This window comes from Malaclemys terrapin, chromosome 5 (assembly GCF_027887155.1).
Source record: "Malaclemys terrapin pileata isolate rMalTer1 chromosome 5, rMalTer1.hap1, whole genome shotgun sequence".
Lineage (NCBI taxonomy): Eukaryota > Metazoa > Chordata > Testudines > Emydidae > Malaclemys > Malaclemys terrapin.
In genome coordinates, this window is record NC_071509.1 from 116,376,180 (window position 1) to 116,395,559 (window position 19,380).

At 42.2% G+C, this 19,380-nt stretch overlaps 1 protein-coding gene across 2 annotated transcripts in view; it reads left to right on the plus strand.

The window, feature by feature from the left end:
• Positions 1-19,380, plus strand: part of ALPK1 (alpha kinase 1) — a 76,521-nt gene that overhangs the window by 40,805 nt on the left and 16,336 nt on the right. For both annotated transcript variants that reach the window (XM_054031036.1, XM_054031035.1), the window contains 3 exons: positions 1,439-1,593; positions 15,041-15,239; positions 18,128-18,187. In XM_054031036.1, coding sequence (XP_053887011.1) covers positions 1,439-1,593; positions 15,041-15,239; positions 18,128-18,187 — 414 coding nt within the window. The remainder of the gene's footprint in view (positions 1-1,438; positions 1,594-15,040; positions 15,240-18,127; positions 18,188-19,380) is intronic.

Below are 19,380 nucleotides of genomic sequence, written 5' to 3' on the forward strand. Positions count from 1 at the left end.
TCTCTAAGATATCATGATATTGTAGAAATGTAGAAGTACATTTAACTCATTATCTCATTAAGTAATGATGATCTCAGAACAGGATTTTTCCTGGGGATCAATGACCAGCTGGGGCTAGATACGCAGCTGATGATTGCCATTAACCCCAGCTGGTCAATAATCCCTGGTTAATCCACTTTTATTAGCAGTGGGAGTCATAAAGTTCTGGTAGTTAGCACAGAGGTCTGAGAGTCATGAGACCTGGATTCATGCCTCATCTATTCTATTCCTAACTCTGCCACTGACTCACCATGTGACCTTTGGCAAATCACTGAGGGGCTGAGCATGCAACATACCACTTGAAGTCAATGGTAGTGCTGGGTGCTCTTCACCTCTGAAAATCAGGCCTTTAACCTTACTGTGCAATACCCATTTTAAATAGGACTTAGAAATCCTCAGATGTAAGGCACTGCCAATGGGGAATTCAAAAGTGTAAAATTGGCCTAATTCTGCTTCCATTGAAGTCAGTGGTCCATTGGCTCCAGCAAGAGCAGAGTTAATCTATGCAGAACACTTCTGAAAATTCTACCCTATATGTTATGGAGTATTATTACTTCTAACATAAACTGAAAATGAAGCATAACAGTACAGGCACATATTGCCAGATCCTCAGCTAGTGTAAATCCATGTAGCTCCATGGACTTCAAAGGAACTACCCTACTGTATAGCAGATGAAGATTTGGTCCATGGATTTTCTGTATGGGTGATGCAGTTTCAGCTGGTAAATACAGGGCATTTGTAGAGAATTAATTCCCTGTGCCATACATCAGCCATTCAAATGGACTGAATAATTTTGTCTTCATTTTTCTACATAACTGAGTTTTATTACTCCTTTCACTGTGGTACTGGGAGTATGTGTGTGTGTGTGTGGGGGGGGTGTGATCCACAGTTATTTCTACTACTGCAGCTTGAATAATTCATTGCCAATGACCTTTGTGGCAAATGTGGACATTGAAGAATTATTTAACAAACTTTCCAAGCCTTCTAATTATCTTAGTCCTTTTTAGTCATTAGCAGATTTCTAATAGTCTTTAGCAAATGGGATAGGTTTACCATGCTGTTGGTTGGGTTAATTCACTCAGCCAAAAACCTGTTCTTTGGGGAAAATGTTTCCTACGTTTCTTTCTCTAGTTCTTCACGCATAGACGGCCACCAAAGTGTTTTACTTCCTGCTAAAAACCTTTTTAATGTCTGGCAGCCCCAATTTACCTGCAGGGCATAGCAGAGCAACCGATGAGACGCACCCCTCTCATTATTACTCTTGTGACAAAAACCAACAGCTTGTAGTCCCTGAGAAGAGGTGCAGGCAAGGGAATGCTTTTTGCGGGTTAGATGCTACATCATAACACCAGAGGCTGAATTATCTGCAATTTCCTTACCTGCACTTTGACCTTTTCAGCTTCGCTCCCTGATGATCTAAGGACCCTTATTGAAGAGGCAAAGGAAATGAAGTGGCCCTTCGTGCCAGAGAAGTGGCAATACAAACAAGCCATAAGCCCAGAAGACAAAACAAATCTGCAAGATATGATCAGTGCAAGGCTGCATGAATTACTGGTATGAAGTTCAGCACACCTGTTCCTTTAAAATCTACAAATGCAATTCTTGAGTGTATAGTGTCCTAGTCCTCTATATTTACTGCTACACAGATGACACCATTCCTCACTGTAATTTAGCAGACAATGACTTTGTTAATGAACTAATCTGAGGAAGCAGCTATCAGAAAAGGGCCAATCACACACAAACTAGATATGGAACTCCCATCGCTTCCCTAGTTGAATTCCCCAGATGAAATGAGGTTACGATTAGTATGAACAGCTTAGAATCATTCCTGTTGTGATTTTAATGAATCCATATCCTGGAGACAGTGGCTTTGTGCCATCACTCTTCATGGAGTACCTAATCTCTAGATACGCTAGACATAATGAAAGCTGGAAGGATAAAGGATAGTATTGCTGTTCAGAAACTGGGAGCCCAGTCCTGCTCCCATTGAATTTAATAGGAGTTCTTCCATTGATGTCAGTGTGAGCAAAATCAGGCCTTTCTGTTAGATTTCTGGGCTGTGGGCTAGCTGAGACTCAGACTTGAACTTGAGATCTAAGATGATGTTCACCCCCATTCCCAGCTGGCAACCCAATGAGAGCTTTTAAGTTGATTATTAAGAGACTCTCTTGCTGTGCCTGACAGTGGGGCAAAATAGCCTAATTCAGGATATGTCTACACTACCCACCGGATTGGCGGGCAGCAATCGATCCAGCGGGGATCGATTTATCACGTCTAGTCTAGATGCGATAAATCGACCCCCGAGCGCTCTCCCATCGACTCCTGTACTCCACCGCCGCGAGAGGCGCAGGCAGAACCGACAGGGGAGCGGCAGCAGTCGATTCACCACAGTGAAGACACCGCGGTGAGTAGATCTAAGTACGTCGACTTCAGCTACGTTAGTCACGTAGCTGAAGTTGCATAACTTAGATTGATTTCTTCCCCCCCCCTCCCCTACCCCACCCCCCCCGGGTAGACCAGGCTTCAGAGCACAGCACATAGTGGGGAAATGAGTCCCGGTGGACGATGCAGGAGGTTGGCATCAGAGGATACGTATATGCTGTAATTAAAAACCCGTGGCTGGCCCGTGCCAGCTGACTCGGGTTTGTGGGACTCTGGCTAAGGAGCTGATTAATTGTAGTGTAGCTGTTCGGAGCCTGGGCTCTAGGACCCTGCGACGTGGGAGGGACCCAGAGCTTGGGTTGCAGCCCAAGCCTGAACATCTATACTGCAGTTAAACAGCCCCTTCGCCCAAGCCCTGCCAGCCAAAGTCAGCTGGCATGGGCCAGCCATGGGTGTCTAATTGCAGTGTAGACATACCCAGAAAGGCTCCAGGCAGGATATAGTGGGTGGAAGCAGTGACATCTCCATGTGTACAAATATTTTGCTGTATAATGGTACAGGAAAGAAAGTATCTAAAAGGACTTTGATAGTATTCCCTCAAGCAGAACTAATTATATAAATGGGCAGGAATATGCCTACAAGGAATGATTTGTTCATTAATTCAAAACAAAAACATAAAAATAACTTTACTTCATTTATGCTGTTTACTAATCTCTGCACTTGATGCATTTGGGGTAGGGATGGCCTTTCTTCTGTTTTCGCCTTGCACAATGGGGTCCTGATCCATGACTGGAGCTCCTAGTTGCTATGGTAATACAAACAATAAATTAATAATAATAGATTAGTCACTTTCACTTTATTAGCCTCTTTAACGTTCCAGTGATCTTGCACTACTGTGATGCTGTTGTGTTCACGTTTCCAGCAAAAGAGGAGAATGTTTAAATCCTCCCAGAAAACTTTGCATTGACATTTAAAATAAAATCCTGAAATACATATTTATATAATATTTTGTAAAACCTGATTTTGGAATTTAGTTCAATGGGGCTGATAGCGCAGAGTATGGACTCCTCACATGAGTGAGGTCATGTGGGATTGGGCCCTCAGTTTTGGGACGAAAGTCCACAACAGAAACCTGCAAAAATGTTTCTGCATCATGCAAGAAACCCCTTTGATTTTAATGGGGCTTTTCACAAGAGTAAGGATTACTCACCCAAGAAAGGTTTTGTAGGATTGAGCCCTAAACAATCAATATCTGGTGCCTAAAGACCCAAGCCTGGAAGGTGATGGATAAAAAAAACCCCACTTTTTCTCCAGCCTTTTCCAGTTATAGAAATATCAAGTTTGCTTGTTTGTTTATTTTGAAGTCAAGTGTGATATTTAGATTCATGGTGCCTGTTTAAAAACAGAGTTAAACTAAAGATGAGGGGACTCCAGTTTTCCTCTCACTTATAGTGAGGTACATCAGGAGTAGTGAGCAGAGTTACACTGGTGCAAGTGAAAGAGGAGTCAGGCCCAAGAGACCTGGGGAGAAATCCTGGCCCCACTGACATGAATGGCAAAACTCTTCTTGACTTCACTGAGGCCGGGATTCCATTCTTGATCTTGTATACGGTACTTCACTGGGAGTCAGGCCTGAGTACAGCCAACAAGTTTTGGATCCAGGAACTTCAATCATATTTTTTACACATCAGCACAAATAGCTTTAAAAAAAGAAAATTGGAAGCTTGACTCGCACCCCTTACATGTTACTAATAAGTGGGGAGTGTTTGCTTTTGTACGCTCCACTGATAAGAAGGATTTTATTGTAATTCTCAATTTATTTTGGTATTTTCTTTTTTCTCTTGGTGTGTGTGGCCCTAGACAGAAATTTATGGCAGAGGCCGACCTCCTTTACAATCCTCACAAAGCTTTCTAACTTTGGAGCACTTGTCTGCTCTCTCCCAGGATAAACACCTGCAGTAAACTCCCCGAGAAACCGGGATAGATAGGAGATTAATGTGGCTGTAATAGTGGAGCAGTGTTTTCAGCATTATGCCCGCTCCCCAGGTAGATGGGTCTTTTCCGAGATGATACCAATTATTTATTGCCGAAACATCTGTTGATAACTGCAGCTGCCCTTGTTAAACAAAGCATATCATGGGGTCATAGACTATAGGGACCTAAAATCCTACCGCATGCTAGTTTTAAACCATTCACCAATACCCCTTGAAATCCATGGGTTACCGTCTTCTTCAATGTTTCATCGTGCCGTTGAAAATACTTTGTAAACGCTGTGCTGCCCTTCCCCGTGTGCTTTGAAGTATTATTTCATCTTCATCGGTAATTTATATTCCAGTGCTATTGTACTGTGGGGAAAAAAGGGAAAACCTTTTTTGTTTTCCATTTAATTGTAGATCGACTGACATTTTGACCTGTATTATTAGTATTAGTCAGGAAAAGGGATTTTTTTCCTCCTTCTTCCCCCCCCCCTTTTTTTTTAATTTTAAATAAAATTTCAAGGCAGAGCAAGAGCTCTTTGAATCAAAGGCTGGGGAGGGGGAGAAGAATGAGGCTGAAAAGGAATGTTTACAGTTTGATGAGGAAAGATAAAAGTCTGAACAACTTTTTCTTTTTTAATGTGGAGGGCAAAGAGATAATTAAATTCTCTGAAAGAAAAATAAGCCTTCGTAGATATTGAGGAAAACCTTTTAACAATTTTCATCTGCGTTTATTCTAAATTATTAAGTTTAGAATAAGTTCTTAAATTTAATGAACTAAGGTTTGTAAAGTACTTTGAGATCTTGAATGAAAGGTGCTTTATTACCATAGAGCGTTGTTGCTATTATGAAGCGCCAGATTTTGATACCCTTACTCATGTTGGGTAATGACTTACGTGGTGAATAGTTTGTTGATTTCTTGGTTCTACCCAAAGGGAGTAAGTGTATTGGAATTTGGTCCTCAGCATTTGGCTTATTCTCACATTTTTAAAACTGGTGTATCAGTTCCTGGCTGCTGCATCTGTAGGAGGCACAAAGAGTTTGTCTGACCTGTCAAGGTGAGACGGCTTCCATCATTCTTTTAAACTACTCCACTTCGTATTTGTTTCGGAATTTTTGCTTTTCCAATATGACTAAAAGATTATTTCCCTCCCCCATGTTTTTTTTTTTTAAGTCCTATTTAGTTCAAATTCAATGGGAATCTTCCCTGCATCTCTTTGAAATGTCTTCTGATGAAAATTCACAGGCATATCCAAATGACCATCCCAATTTAACTGGCTCAACAAAGCGTTTCTCACATTTTTTAAACAGACAAACAGGTTTTTAAAGGAGTGGTCAGCTAAAAGTGAGCATATCCCCCAGCTAGTTACAGTGGACCTCATTCTGCAGGCTTCTTCAGCAAAAATTCCCATGAAGGGGGTATTTGAGCTGGGTAGAGACTTCAGGATGGAGCTCTCTATTTGTATCTAAAGCCAAAAAAATGTTCCAGTTGTCAGTGAGATCCTAATGCTTCCAAACCCCAAACATGTGGAAGCGTCAGGATTTTTGTTTTACTCATAAGACTGCTTTTGTTTTCCTTTGTCAGACCATGGTAGCAACCTTAAATCTGGAAGGATTATGCCCTCTCCATAAGAAAACCACACACATCTGCAGGACTAAGACAGGACTCCTGGCCCTTCAGTTCCAAAACCTGAGGCTTCTGCTGCTTATATTAGCCCTCTGAATGATCTCTGTTAGCTGTAAGCTATCAAAATGTCCCTGTGTTCTGCTTCCAGCCTATAGAGGGCAACATGTCCACACACACACACACACACACACACACACACACACACACACACACACACACGTATGTGAGTAGTTTCATTGTGGGACAACTTTATGCTCATGAGCAGTCATCTTGTGAGACTACTCATGTGATTTAGTGATTTACTGGATTAGGGCCATACCCTGCACTTACTGAAGTACGTGACAAAAATCTCCCATGAGATTAATGGGAGCAGGATTGCACCGTGTTATATTAATTGTTGTATTTATTATATTAAATATTTGTAATGATCATGGACCAGGATCCTATTGTTCTGGGTGCTGTACAAAGACAGAACAAAAAGATAGTCCCTGCCCCCAAAGAGCAAGAGGGAAAATGGGTACAGATAGACAAGGAAATAATGAGACAATACTGGTCAGCATAGTGGGCAGTGGTCTCATCGGCAGCCTAGCCATTGACAAGCTTTTTGTAGGCATCAGGGCAAAGAAGAGTTTCTCTAAACCATCCACAAGAATCATTAATAACTTTGCTTATTGAAAATCTGTTTTCTTTTTCAAATGTAGCCAGCATATGAGGTTTCAAGGAGATTTAACTACATGGAAAGCTGGAAGGGGTAAGAGCAAGCCAGTTTTGACTAGAGGGAGACCAGCATTAAACAGAAGTCAATTTCAAGTAATGATCATTCTTTCTTATTATTAGAGTAGTATCAAGGGACCAGCCAAGATTGGGTCCACACATGGTGCTAGGCCCTGTACACACAAGTAGACAGTCCCTATCCCAAAGAACTTGCAGGTTAAATAGACAGGAGAAACCCAGGGTGAGGGCAAGTGGTAAAACTCACAAGCAGAGTGAACAATGTGAAACAATATTTAATGACTGTTAACTAAAAATACATTTTCTGCCAGGTTTGAAGAAGATATGTTAATTTATTTCTGTGTCCTCACAGTAAATGCGGCAATTTTCAGACCAAAACAATTTTCCAAGGCAAAGTTATTGGGAGACTGGGGGGAGGGAGTCTAAAATAAGCTATTGTAATGGGAACTAGTTGAACCTTAACTTCAGGAAAGCTTATTCAGTCCTTACGTGGGCAAAATTCCATGAAGTTAATGGGAATATTCAAGTCAATGGGAATTGTGCGATAATGAGGACTGAATAAGCTTTCCTAATGACTTGCCCTAATGAAATGTTTAGAGGCTAACATTAGAGAAACAGGCCTGATTAAGATGTCACAGGTGTGCTTGACACTTTAGAGATGGGAACCTTTGAAACAGCAGGAGCTGAGTATTTAGCTTTCTCCTTTTTGTACCTGTTGGTAAGGTAACAAAGAGCATTATAATCTAAAGCCCTAACTCTTGGCCCTGGGCCTTTAGCTGTCCAGACTGACCTTTTGCTACCTGACTTACGTTATAAGATCTCCCTTAGGTGATCCAAGTGTAAGGGAGAGTCAGGTAACTGAGAACTGCAGTTTTGTTTCTGTCTGGTGCTGAGGAAGGAATTCGTGCCATCATAGGCTCCCTTTCATTTCTACTGATGCCTACATCCCTAGCATCCCAGGTCTTTCTTTTTTTAATTGAGAAATATCACAGAACAGCTTTTATAAGCATCAGAGAATGCCAGCTCTCTAATTCTAATCCAGAATTCGCAGTGCTCAGGAAACTGAAATGCATACAAAACCAAAACTTTCCATCGGATCTGTTGGATCAAAGAACAGTTTACCTGTTGGATCCTGTGGTAAATTAGCCAAGGGTATTTGTGATAATGCTGAAAACATCTAGCCCTGTCTGGTAAATTGCCACAGTATATCTGTCTATTAGTCTGAGTGACCAATGACCATTTTAAAGTATTTAAAGAGAGACAAGGTGGGTGAGGTAGTATCTTTTATCGGACCAACTTCTGTTGGTGAAAGAGACAAGCTTTTCAGCTACACAGACTGAAGAAAAGCTCTGTGGAGCTCAAAAACTAGTCTCTTTCACCAACTGAAGTTGATCTAATAAAAGGTATTACTTCACCCACCTTCTCTCTCTAATATCCTGGAGCCAACATAGCTACAACCACACTGTAGGAAACATTTTAAAGGTATGATATCTTGTTTACCTTGAGGGATATAAATTAACCCTGTTAATTGCCAGTTTTCAAACAATAGTATGGCAGTATCTTCAAGCCCTCGTGAGTCACAAAACATTACATCTTAAAATCACATTATTCTGACTACCAGAATGCATTTTGCCTCCACCTTCAACTCGGACTGGATTTTAGTGGCTCATATCTTGAGAATTGTTAGACCAGGTAGACGAGGAGGAGGAAGGAATTATAAATTCTGATCATAAAGCACCATTGAAGTAAATGATTGCTTTGCCAGTGACTTCAGTGGGCATCCATCTTGTATATTTAAATACACCCCTTTACTGGATTTAGCCTCACAACACCCTGTGAGATAGGGAAGTAGTATTGTCCCCATTTTACAGATGGGAAATTGTGGGACAGAGAGACCATGGCCCAGATCCTCAAAGATATCGAGGTGCCTATTTCCCATTGATTTAAATTGGAGTTAGGTGACCAAATATCTTTGAGGCTCTAGACCTAAGTGACCTGTCCAAGGTTACACCAGCAGTCTGTGGTAGAGCAGGGAATCAAACTTGGCTCTCCTTAGTCCCAGGCTAGTGCCCTAACCACAGGACTATCTTTCCTCTCCTAGCAGGCAGAAACTTAGCACTTGCATAGCAGTTTACATTTTCCAAGTGCTCCCTGTACTTAGTAACTAATCTTCCCGGGGTTATGGTGAATGCCCAAAGGGACTCAAGCTTTTGTTTTCCTGATTCTGACATCCTCAGAATTCCTCAATGGCAACATAGCCTCAGAGATTCACAAGTGAATATTGATCCATGTGTTGTCATGTGTATGAAGTCTACGTGCTGTTAAAGTGTAGAGCAGGAAATGAAAAATATATAGTAAATGTAATTGCCAGAAAATTAAGCTGAAAAGAGAGAGTGAATTTTTGATTCTTGAAAGCTGTAACTGTTCCAGAACTTAGTTCTCATATGGTGAAGAAAGACATTTACTCAAAAAATAAAGCTGTTCCAGGGCTTTTAAATTCCTTTGTATCTGGGGCTACTAGTAACAGGCTCAATCAATCAATGGAAAAACTATCAAAGACCTCAGAAGGGAGTTGGTTAGGGCTTGTATCAGCAGACCCAGAAGTTACATAAGAAGTGAGGTAGTGGTGTCTACCAGTTTGATCAGGGAACTAGATGTCCGGAATCATGTGTTCTATTCCAGACTCTGCCACTGATTTGCTATATGACTAGGGCAAGTCATTTAACTATTCTTTGCTTCAGTTTACCCATATGTAAAATGGGTGTTAGAGAACATAGCAACCTCACAGAGATACTGTGAGGTTTAATTCATTAGTGTTTGTAGAGGGCTATAAGATTGGCAGAGGACTATACAGAAAGGAACTATACAGAAATGCAAACTGTATTATTTTACAGTTAGATTGTTAACAAAGATTGACAGAGAAACCCAGTACAATGCCACAGGGTTAACAATTCCCAGCAGATCCAGTCTCCACTAGAGAAGATGGGCTTTGCTAACAGGGCATTAATCAAGTCCTTCAATGCCATATCCTTCAATGCTTTGGCCCTTTGTTGATTGATTGGCCCACAGCTGATATAGATGGATGGAAGAAATATAAACAAGCAATAGGCAATTTCTTAGGATTTATATATATAGATGAGATGTAAATTGTGTGTCAATTTAGGAAAAGACCTAGGAGATATAACTGAAGCCACTGGAAATATGCACCATGAAAATTCCTTCCCGTTGCATGCATTTGGGATCTCCCTGAAGAATTTCAATGTTCACTAACAAAATAAATGAAAGCTGAAGTGTTCAAACATGAGTGCCTACAGCTAGGCACATAGTTCCCTAGTTAGGCACCTAGATGAATGCAGGATGAGTTAATGGTGCTCAGTATCTTTGAAAATTAAGCCATTTATTAGCTGCCTAAGTTTCTACCCCTTTTTGTTGCAAAGGCATCTTTCCTAATGTGAACTTTCCTGAGTCTGCAGACAGACACTCATTTCATGGAATGCTTACCTATGTGTTCATTGCTTTATAAATAGACAGACAGGCGTGAACCAGTATTTCATTTATTTGTGCTTTTAATTCCTGTTAAATTAGTCATCAGATTAAGGGTTCCCCAATCTTCTTCACCTCCTCCTCCTCCTCATTCATTACTACACCAGTAATATCCATTTTACACAGTTCCTGCCAGGTCTAGTGCCAGATGGCTCTGGTTCTGAATTTGTGTCCTGTCTTGGGAACAGCTGCCATTGTCAGTGCAAAGAAGGTGTCATGGCTTTGAACCCAAAGCTCGGACCAAAACTTGAAGCTCTATGTGGGGCGGAGCTGTAGCACTAATGCAAGAAACCATGAAAACAGCACACACTTCCACTCGCTGCTGTTAAGCAAAAGCCCTTCACTTTCAGTAAAGGCTCTTTTACATTTTTCCCAATCAACCATGTATAGAAATCTCATGCAAACTTAATTCCGTCACCACCTGACTCCGCTTCCCAGCCATGAGGTTCCTCTTTGTATCATAAACTCAATTAGACATATGCATTTCACTTCATGGAAACAGATGTTAAAACAAAGTGTGTATTTATTTTCTCTTTCTCTGTCTCCCCCTAGATCTAGACACATACAGACACTCTCTAAAATGATAATAGGAAATATAGTAAATGAGAGAGCTCCCAATAAAGGACAAAGGGGCTTAAGTGTCCATGTATGAGCAGCAGATCTGAATTTCTGATTGCTCTCAGCTAGGCAGTTACACCTTTGAAGTCAGTGGAGTTACTCTGGGTTTATAATGGTGCTATGGAGAGCAGAATTGGGTCCTCTGTCTCAGTTTGTTTAAAAATAGTTTCGAGAGTTTCTTTGTACATGTTTTTGTGTACGTACCCAGCATGGCAGTTATCCAGCACTATCTTTGGATGCTAAGGAATTTTAAAGCCATGCTATTTGGCAACAAATGAAAGAAGTGAGTATTAATTTCTCAGTGTACTGGTAGAAACACAGGAACTTAATTACAAGGACTGACACCAAACTACGTTGCTATGTGCCACACAGCATGCAACCGTTCCTTTTTTAAAAAAAAAAATTGTGGAGATTCTCCCCCGGGCTTGACTTTTCTACATTTTGAGTACATTTGGTTTTGGAGAGAGACACAAGAGCCTTCAGCTTTGAGCAGAGAGTTAAATTATGCAGCTGCAAGGCTGCCAGGCCCTCCAGAATAGGATGCTTCGTTTAGATTTTTCACAATGCTATTGAAGTGCTTATTTTCCTCCTGAAGAGACACAAACAGATGCAAACTTCTGTAAACACTTTAGAAATGAATTCAGTGAGTTTGGCCTCTCAGCAGTGCTCAATAGCTGACAGAAAAATGTCTAATTAGTGCAAGTGGAAATAATAGGGCCACTTGGATTCCTTCCATCCTCCTCCAAGTCTACTTTTCCTAGGAACTCAAAGGCCCTTTTGTTTGGTAGGTCACCCTCTCTCAGGCTTTTGTGCTCCAATCTATTAAGGGAAGAAGGGGAGAAAAAATAGATTAGGCAATGCTCTGTGCTTAAATATATGGTGTGTTCATGAGCATTTAGAATGGGTAGTTTGCAGGGTCAGTTTACAGGTGCTTAAAGAGAGGGATTCCTCCATTGTGGACAGGCAGAAGTAGAGCATGTGTAGGCAGGGAGTGGGGAATCCCTTTCAAGTGCCATCCTTTCAGCAAACACCACTCTCTGGATCAGGAAAAAGTTAAACAAAACAAAACAAAAAAACAGAACACCACCTTGAAGTATGGAAAAGCTGGGAGATAGCAAATATGCTGCTATTGATTGGTACCATTATCCTATCATCATATCCTATCCAAACCATCCCTGCCTTGCTTTCTTCATCACCTGAGAGTTACATAGCAAGCTGTGCATTTAAAGAATAGTAAGATCCCCTCTGTGAGCCTGAGCCTGATCTCAGTTGCATCAGTATAAATCAAGAGTCTCTCTATTGATGTCATGGAGCTAACCTGGTATAAAAACCCATATGAAAGGAAAATCAGGCTCAGTGGCACAGATTCTCAAAGGTAGTTAGGCGCCTAACTCTCATTAGGTACATGTACACTTAAGGTGGCGTGTAGCAGACAGACACTGCCCAGCCAGCTAGCGCAGATATAAATAGCAGTGTAGATGGGGAGAGAGAGCCTAGGCGAGTAGAGTAGCATGCCCTACATGCAGGAACCCTCTGCACACCCAAGCAGTGCCTCTCATGTCTACAGTGTTATTTTTAGCAGTGGAGTGTCCCACTGCCAGGGCCATGGTGAAAGGCTCCAGCAGTGAAGAAAGGCTCTAGCAGGGGGCCTTTCCCTGCTGGAGCTTTTCTCTACCAGAGCCTTTCCCTCTGGCTTACTCCCTGCCACAACCTGTTCTTGCTGGGGAGCTGCTGGAGTTTTCCCTGCGTCTGGAGCCTCTCATTGTGGGGTACAGCTATGCACCAGAGTGACAAGTGTCGACGCAGCCAACCTTTCACTGTGGCGGATACTAGCTATATGTATGGTCTTCTCCTTTACACATTGTTATAAGTGTAGATCTAGCCATTGAGTTGGGTATTACTAAATACCTTTGAGTATTAATTTGAGTATTGAATATGTGCCTACAAGGAGAGCTAATGAGCGAGGGAAATGTTATAAGCCAAGTACAAACATTGAGCTAGCTGCCTAACCTTTTTATTTGAAATTTTGCTGGTGATTCAGATAAAGTTCTCTCTTCAGTCGCGCGGTATCTGATAGGGCTTTGGGGACTGATTCTGCTCTCACTCACCAGTTTTAACACCATTGATTTCAGTGGAGTTACTCCTGATTTACACTGGTGTGAGGGAGAGGAGAGTCAGGCCCTCTTTGGGAGAGAGCTTGACATACTAGATTTTTCAAACACTCCTGGCTCTGCACTTTTCACTGTATAGAGAGCCCTTTACATCCAAGCATCTCAAAGTACCTGACAAAATTGGGTAAGTAGCATTACTAGCCTCATTTTTACAAGGCGGGGTAATTGAGGGTTACAGGGAGGTTGTAGGCTAAAGACCTGGCTGGAAAGCATATTCTGTGCCTGTGGAAGCACAGGAGGGATGGGTTCACACCAAGAGACAGTGTGACCCATGGGAATTCTGTAGAATAGGATCCAGTTAAAAGACAGTTCAGACAAGAAGGAAGGGACAATAACTTCACACTCCTTTACATTCCTCCTACAACCTGTGCTCCCGGAGTGATATTTTGAGATAGGAAAAGAGGCTTCTACCGTGGTTTACTGGTCCTTCATTCTGCCCTGCTTCTCAGATAACAATAATCATGTAATGTACACGTTTCAGTGAAATGATCATTGGATGCTACTCTCCCCATCACAAGACAAACCCTCAAAGGTGGTATGAAATTCCTAATTTGAGCTTGTGGAGCTCTTTTCCTCATTGCCCCATTGGAGGGAAGGGGGGTGGGGGCGGGGACTGATCCTCCAACTCCCCTGGAAAGGGCAAAGTGTTTGGGCCCTTGACTGGCAGATGTCCCAAGATCTGCATGGCTCTCTAGACACCCACAGAGGCTCTGTGCATCCACACTGCTACCCTGCTGGCCTCCCTTCCCCCTAACAGCATGCTCCTTCGGGAACTCTGGCTGATTCCTCATACCAGTGAGAAGGATCAGCCACAGAGGAGACTCCAAGGGAGTTAATACTGCTTTAAAAATCATTAAAGGTGACCTGCAAAGGAAAAAACATTGGACTTCTGCCCTGTTTGCTTCTTTGTGATGTATAAAGGAGTGTTTGATCTTGCAATCTTAATGTTGCATTAATGCCAGTTATTTATATTTAAGTCTGATCCGGCAGAGAGCTGATTGCCTCCTGAGAGGCCATAATTTCCTATGGGACTTTTAGGGGAAAAAGGAAAAGAAACTCTGGAGGTAACACTCACAGCTCCCATTTAAGCTAATGGGAACTCCAGCAGCTCAGCAACACTAAAAATCAGGCCACTCATTTGGATAATATTTAAATATTTACACATATGTAAATAAGTGGCCTGAGGCACTCAAGGCATTTTGTTTTCATCTTCACCTCTCTGTGCCTCAGTTTCCCAATTGCAAACTAGGACTAATGGTACTTACCCACCTATGTCAATTCTTTGAAGATTTATGGATAACAACTGCCGCACAAACTAGATGCGGCGCTCTTGCAGCTGTCAGTGACATCAGATGGAAATTGGGAGGGTGCTGGGTACTTCTCCAGGCCAAGCAGTGTAAGAGCTAGACATTACCATTATGACTATTAATTGGTTTGTTGTTCATTTAAGTTTATTTACAAAGCACTTAACTGCCATTCTAGGAGCAGTATAACAATTAAAAAGACAAAATAGGGACAAAATCCACATTACAAACCCATAAAACAAACTACCCAACCAGAAGCTTGCATGCTAAAAAAAAAAATCACAAAATAGACAGAAATAATATTTATAATACTTATAAACTTTATTTAATCACTATCACCCTTACCAAAAGCCCGGGAACAAAATAATTGCAAGCAGATTGAGAAATGCATACAGTATTTTATCAACCAGCAGATATTTGTTTTTCCTAATGTCTATTTCTTCAATCTCTGTAAAATTGTGTGACTATCTGATAGCAAATAAGGAAGATTATTTGACTGAAAATTTGGTCTAGTGCATAGTGTTGTGTAAGCAGCACTATTCCGCAAAGAGTTATTAAGCTTGAGTATTTTCTGTAAACACTTAACTGAACTTATTTTACCTCTCCTGTTTCTGCCTGGCTCTCTCCTGTTTTTGGTTTTCTTTTCAGGTTTATTTGAAAGCCTCCATCATGGTCAAGGACTGTGCAACAGCAGCTGCTATTGTGTTCCTGATTGACCGATTCCTGTATTGGGTGGATGCCTCCAGCAAACTTCTTCGGATTGCCAAAGGCCTGCACAAGTTGCAGCCAGCCACACCAATAGCCCCTCAGGTGGTTATTCGCCTAGCTCGCATCTCTGTAAATTCAGGTAACAAAACTCTTGTTAAGTGCTCTCTTGCTCTCTCTCTCCATTTTCTCAGCTCAGTTCTAATTAGGAGCTACTTGACTTTCAAGAGGATACTTTGTCCTATTCTGGGGATGACATTCCTATGATCCCAGTGCCATCTTTTCAAACCTAGATCCCACCCCCCTGCCTCCCTCCCACCTCCTCTTGCCAGCACAAAGGGCCTGGCATAAAGGGTTTCAGAGCCAAAAGCAGTAGAGAAAATTGTGAAAGGGTGTGGAAAATACTAATTGGAGCTTTTGTTCCTTAACAAATCTGGCCTGCTGGTTTCAAACAGGGGTATCTGAATTGCTATACTTCTGACCAAGAGCCTTTAAAAAGTAGATTAGAATACTGGCATTTTCTCTGCACTGTCCCAGCCGCTTTTTCAGTAGGGCCACTTGACTATACAAACAATGCAGCTGACAGACCCACTAATGTAAATTGGTACTTTTTTTCCATCACTCTTGGAGCGTGGATGGTACCTGAAGGGCTTTTAAAGTATCTTCCCGTTATTTCAGGACCAAAGGTAAAAGGAGAAGCTGACTGAATCTAGCCTGGTTTTAACAACTCAATTTAAATTTCATTATATATTTTTTTTGTAAAATAATGACAAGAGAAACTATAATTTACCTTTCATATTTCTTATTTCTCTCTATGTGTTTCTAATGCTCCCTTTGCTGTGGTGTCTAAGCACCAGAATATTCATACTTAGGGCTGGTGCTGCAAACATATCACTCTAACCACATGAGCAGTTCTGTTGACTTCGGTTGGACTGCTTGTGGAGCCAAAGCTGCCTCAACGTGATAAGGGTGGCAAAACAAGGCCTCACAGCATCTCTCTCAGCATTCAAACCTGCCAGTGTGTGACCCAGGCCATTGAAACGGGTGCTGAGATGTGGAACACCTGTGTTTTGTTGAACGCTGTGCTGTCATTGGCAGCTTTTACTGTTTTTTTTTTCCACTGTAAACCTTGTGTTTAGGATGTTTCCTTGCTGCATGAATTCAGTACCCACCTACCCAGTTCTTAAATCTGTTACTGAGGAGGGGTAGTTGTCCCAGGTTGCTCAGAGGATTGGTGGGTTTGGGAAGAAGGTGCCTGCCTGGGTTTGTTGGGGGCATCATGGAGAGAGGGATTTAGGGAGAAGGGATGGTCCCTGGCCAGGCTGCTCTCAGTACAGTTCAGGCCAGGCCATGCATTTCCCCAGTTTAGCTTTCCTCACCTCCTCTAAAATTAAATCTGTCCTATCGCCCTACCTCTCTGCAGCACACCATAGCTGCTGCCCCTGCTCCTCTCTAGCCCTCCTCTCTAACAAACAGAGGGGGGAGCCCAGGGAGCAGGTGGGACAACTACATTTTTTGCAAGAGAGAGTGTAGAAGGGCGTGGAGCCACTCAGCCTGCGAAGAGACCAGCAGCTCAGGGCCTGTTCCACACTCTCTTCTTTGAATGATGTAGCAGCCTAACCTCCTCACCCCTCCTCGGTCCGAAACCACCTCTCTCTGCTTGTGATCAATCCCCGGGAACAGCTCCCTATTCCTTGAAGAGGGATAGAGGAGATCAGGGAACTATAGCTGCTGGAGGACAGTCTCTTCCTTTCCTCCACTATCTGCCACTGTTTGCTGTCCTCGGAGGACACCACTTCAGGGTGGGGGCAGAGGCAGCATGGATGGCACAGTGGAGAGCTCAGCCTGTTCAGCACAGCCCTACATTATGGGAAGGGTGGAGCACCACAGGCAAGCTGAGGCCTTTTAACGAGTTCAGCATACTGCCCTCATTATGACCAGCCAGCCCAGCCGAGGGGCCCATGAGGAGGGCACAGCCATGGCACCTGCTACTCCTGGCCCTCCTTCAGGTGCCGGCCCCCTGTAGGGAGCATCTCAGAAGCAGCTCTGTGTAAGGTGCATTTTTCCCTCCCCACAGCTGGGTGGCTGTGTAGGGGCAAGATCTGCATGATTGTAAGTAATATTGTAATATCTAGGGTACTGGAAGGAATGAGGCAAGGCCCATAACTCTGCTAGGGGTTGTTGTTTCTGTTAACAAATATTTTATTTATTTATTAGCCCAATTCTACAAACACATTGTACTGAGCATATCCCATGAATACAATGGGACTATTCGCAGCAGCAGTTCTGCACTCTAGTGTTGACAGGATGGAGCTGTAGAGCAGGGGTTCTCAGACTGTGGGTCGGGACCCCAAAGTGGGTCACGACCCCGTTTTAAGGGGTCGCCAGGGCTGGCGTTAGACTTGCTGGGGCCCAGGGCCGAAGCCCGAGGGTTTCAGCCCTGAGTGGTGGGGCTGAGGCTTCGGCTTCAGCCCTGGGCGGCAGGACTGAGGTTATTGGGCCCCCCGCCCAGGGCTGAAGCCCTTGGGCTTCAGCACTCCCCGGACTAGGGCGGTGGGGCTCAAGTGGCCTCAGGCTTTGGTCCCACCTCCTGGAGTTGTGTAGTAATTTTTGTTATCAGAAGAAGGTCTTGGTGCAATGAAGTTTGAGAACTGCTGCTGTAAAGTAATACATATTAACTTGGCATACATGATTTTCTAAGTACAAAATAGTGCAAATATCCTAGCTATAAGGTATCCTACTTTACCGTTTCTTCTGTGTTTCTGTGCATGCAAAATTGCATGTGGCGCTCAATATACATACAGGTGTCCTTTATTTCCTGACCACTAGTTTAAATCTAGCTGTGAGTGTTTAACAGCAGTCCTAATTTCAGTAATGTAGAATTAAAAACACTTAAACGTGAACAGTGAATGCATTAGAAAGATGGAGACTAACTAGAACAGGCAGACTTTTATTCATGAATAATTCAATCCCGCCTGTATTACATAATGCATTTTTATATTCATCTATCTTTTGGGGTTCTTTTTTCAGGAAAACTTTTAAAAGCCGAGTATATCCTAAGCAGCCTTATAAATGACAATGGAGCAACAGGTATGTCTAAGTCATCATTTTTGGCAAGTTTATACACTTTTTAGCTAATTGTATCATTTGCCACACTCACACAAACTTTAAATATTATCATTCACTGCACAAACCTTGATAAACTCCTGATTTTGCAATGACTTACACCAGGCATAATGCTTCCTACCAATATTAGTCAGAATTCAGTGGTGCTGCTAACAGTAGTAGCCTGATAAGAAATAATACTGATAACTAAGATGTGCCTGCAGGATCGGGTCTTAAATTGTGATGTTCTCTTGCAGCTTGATCATGCATTCCTTATGCACCAAAAACTCCCACAAAAGACCCTTTGTTGTTCGTATTTATTTCCTTTTTAATTATTATTTTTAATGCCCAAAAATGTGGTAGGCAAACTACATATTTCCCTTCTCTCTGCTTTTTACCATGAGAGAGAGAGATATGTGGGCAATGAAGCTTTCTCTTTTCACACTTCCCTAATTCATTCAGGGCCCATATTCTGCGAACTTTTACTTAGGTCGAGAAGTACCCTGCACCTTTGACTGCATCACTGACACCCTGCCTGCTAATTTCTCTCCCATGGGAGTTTTCTAACATTCTAAACCTCTAACCAGTTTCAAACAATTGACTGATTTTATTTTATTTTTAAATCAGATTGTCAGAGAAATGTTTCTCTTTCCTCCCCAAATCACTTGGGCTTTATGCACAAAATGAGGAATATTGTGTCCTGTGCCAATAATAATTGTTTCATTATATAGTGACCATCAGAGCTAAAAATGCAGGATTTGTACCAATGGGGAAAAGAGAGTTCCAGCTTTCACAGCACTTGTTTCTAGTCTTGGAAAGGTCTGAAATATTGGACTTAAAGGTCGTAATATTCTTGTGCTATTTTAAAAAGCTGTTAGAATTTGTATAAATACTTATTTGTTAGCGTTACTCTCTCCCTCGGAGGTCTGTACAGTTGGCATCAGAGCTTGATTTACAGGTGGAAGGATGTGCTGTATTGTCAACCCCAGGTGCTCAATAATCATGAGTCAGGCCCCAAAAATCATGAGATAGTTTTTAATTATACATTTTAGGTGCTTTTTCTTTGCCTTTTGGTTTCTGAGCCTTTATGATTCACTTGGGTCATGTTTTCAAGCTTTTCTCCACAACAATGAGGGCTAGAAACTTCCTTTTTTAAAATGAAAGATAAGTCTCTCAAA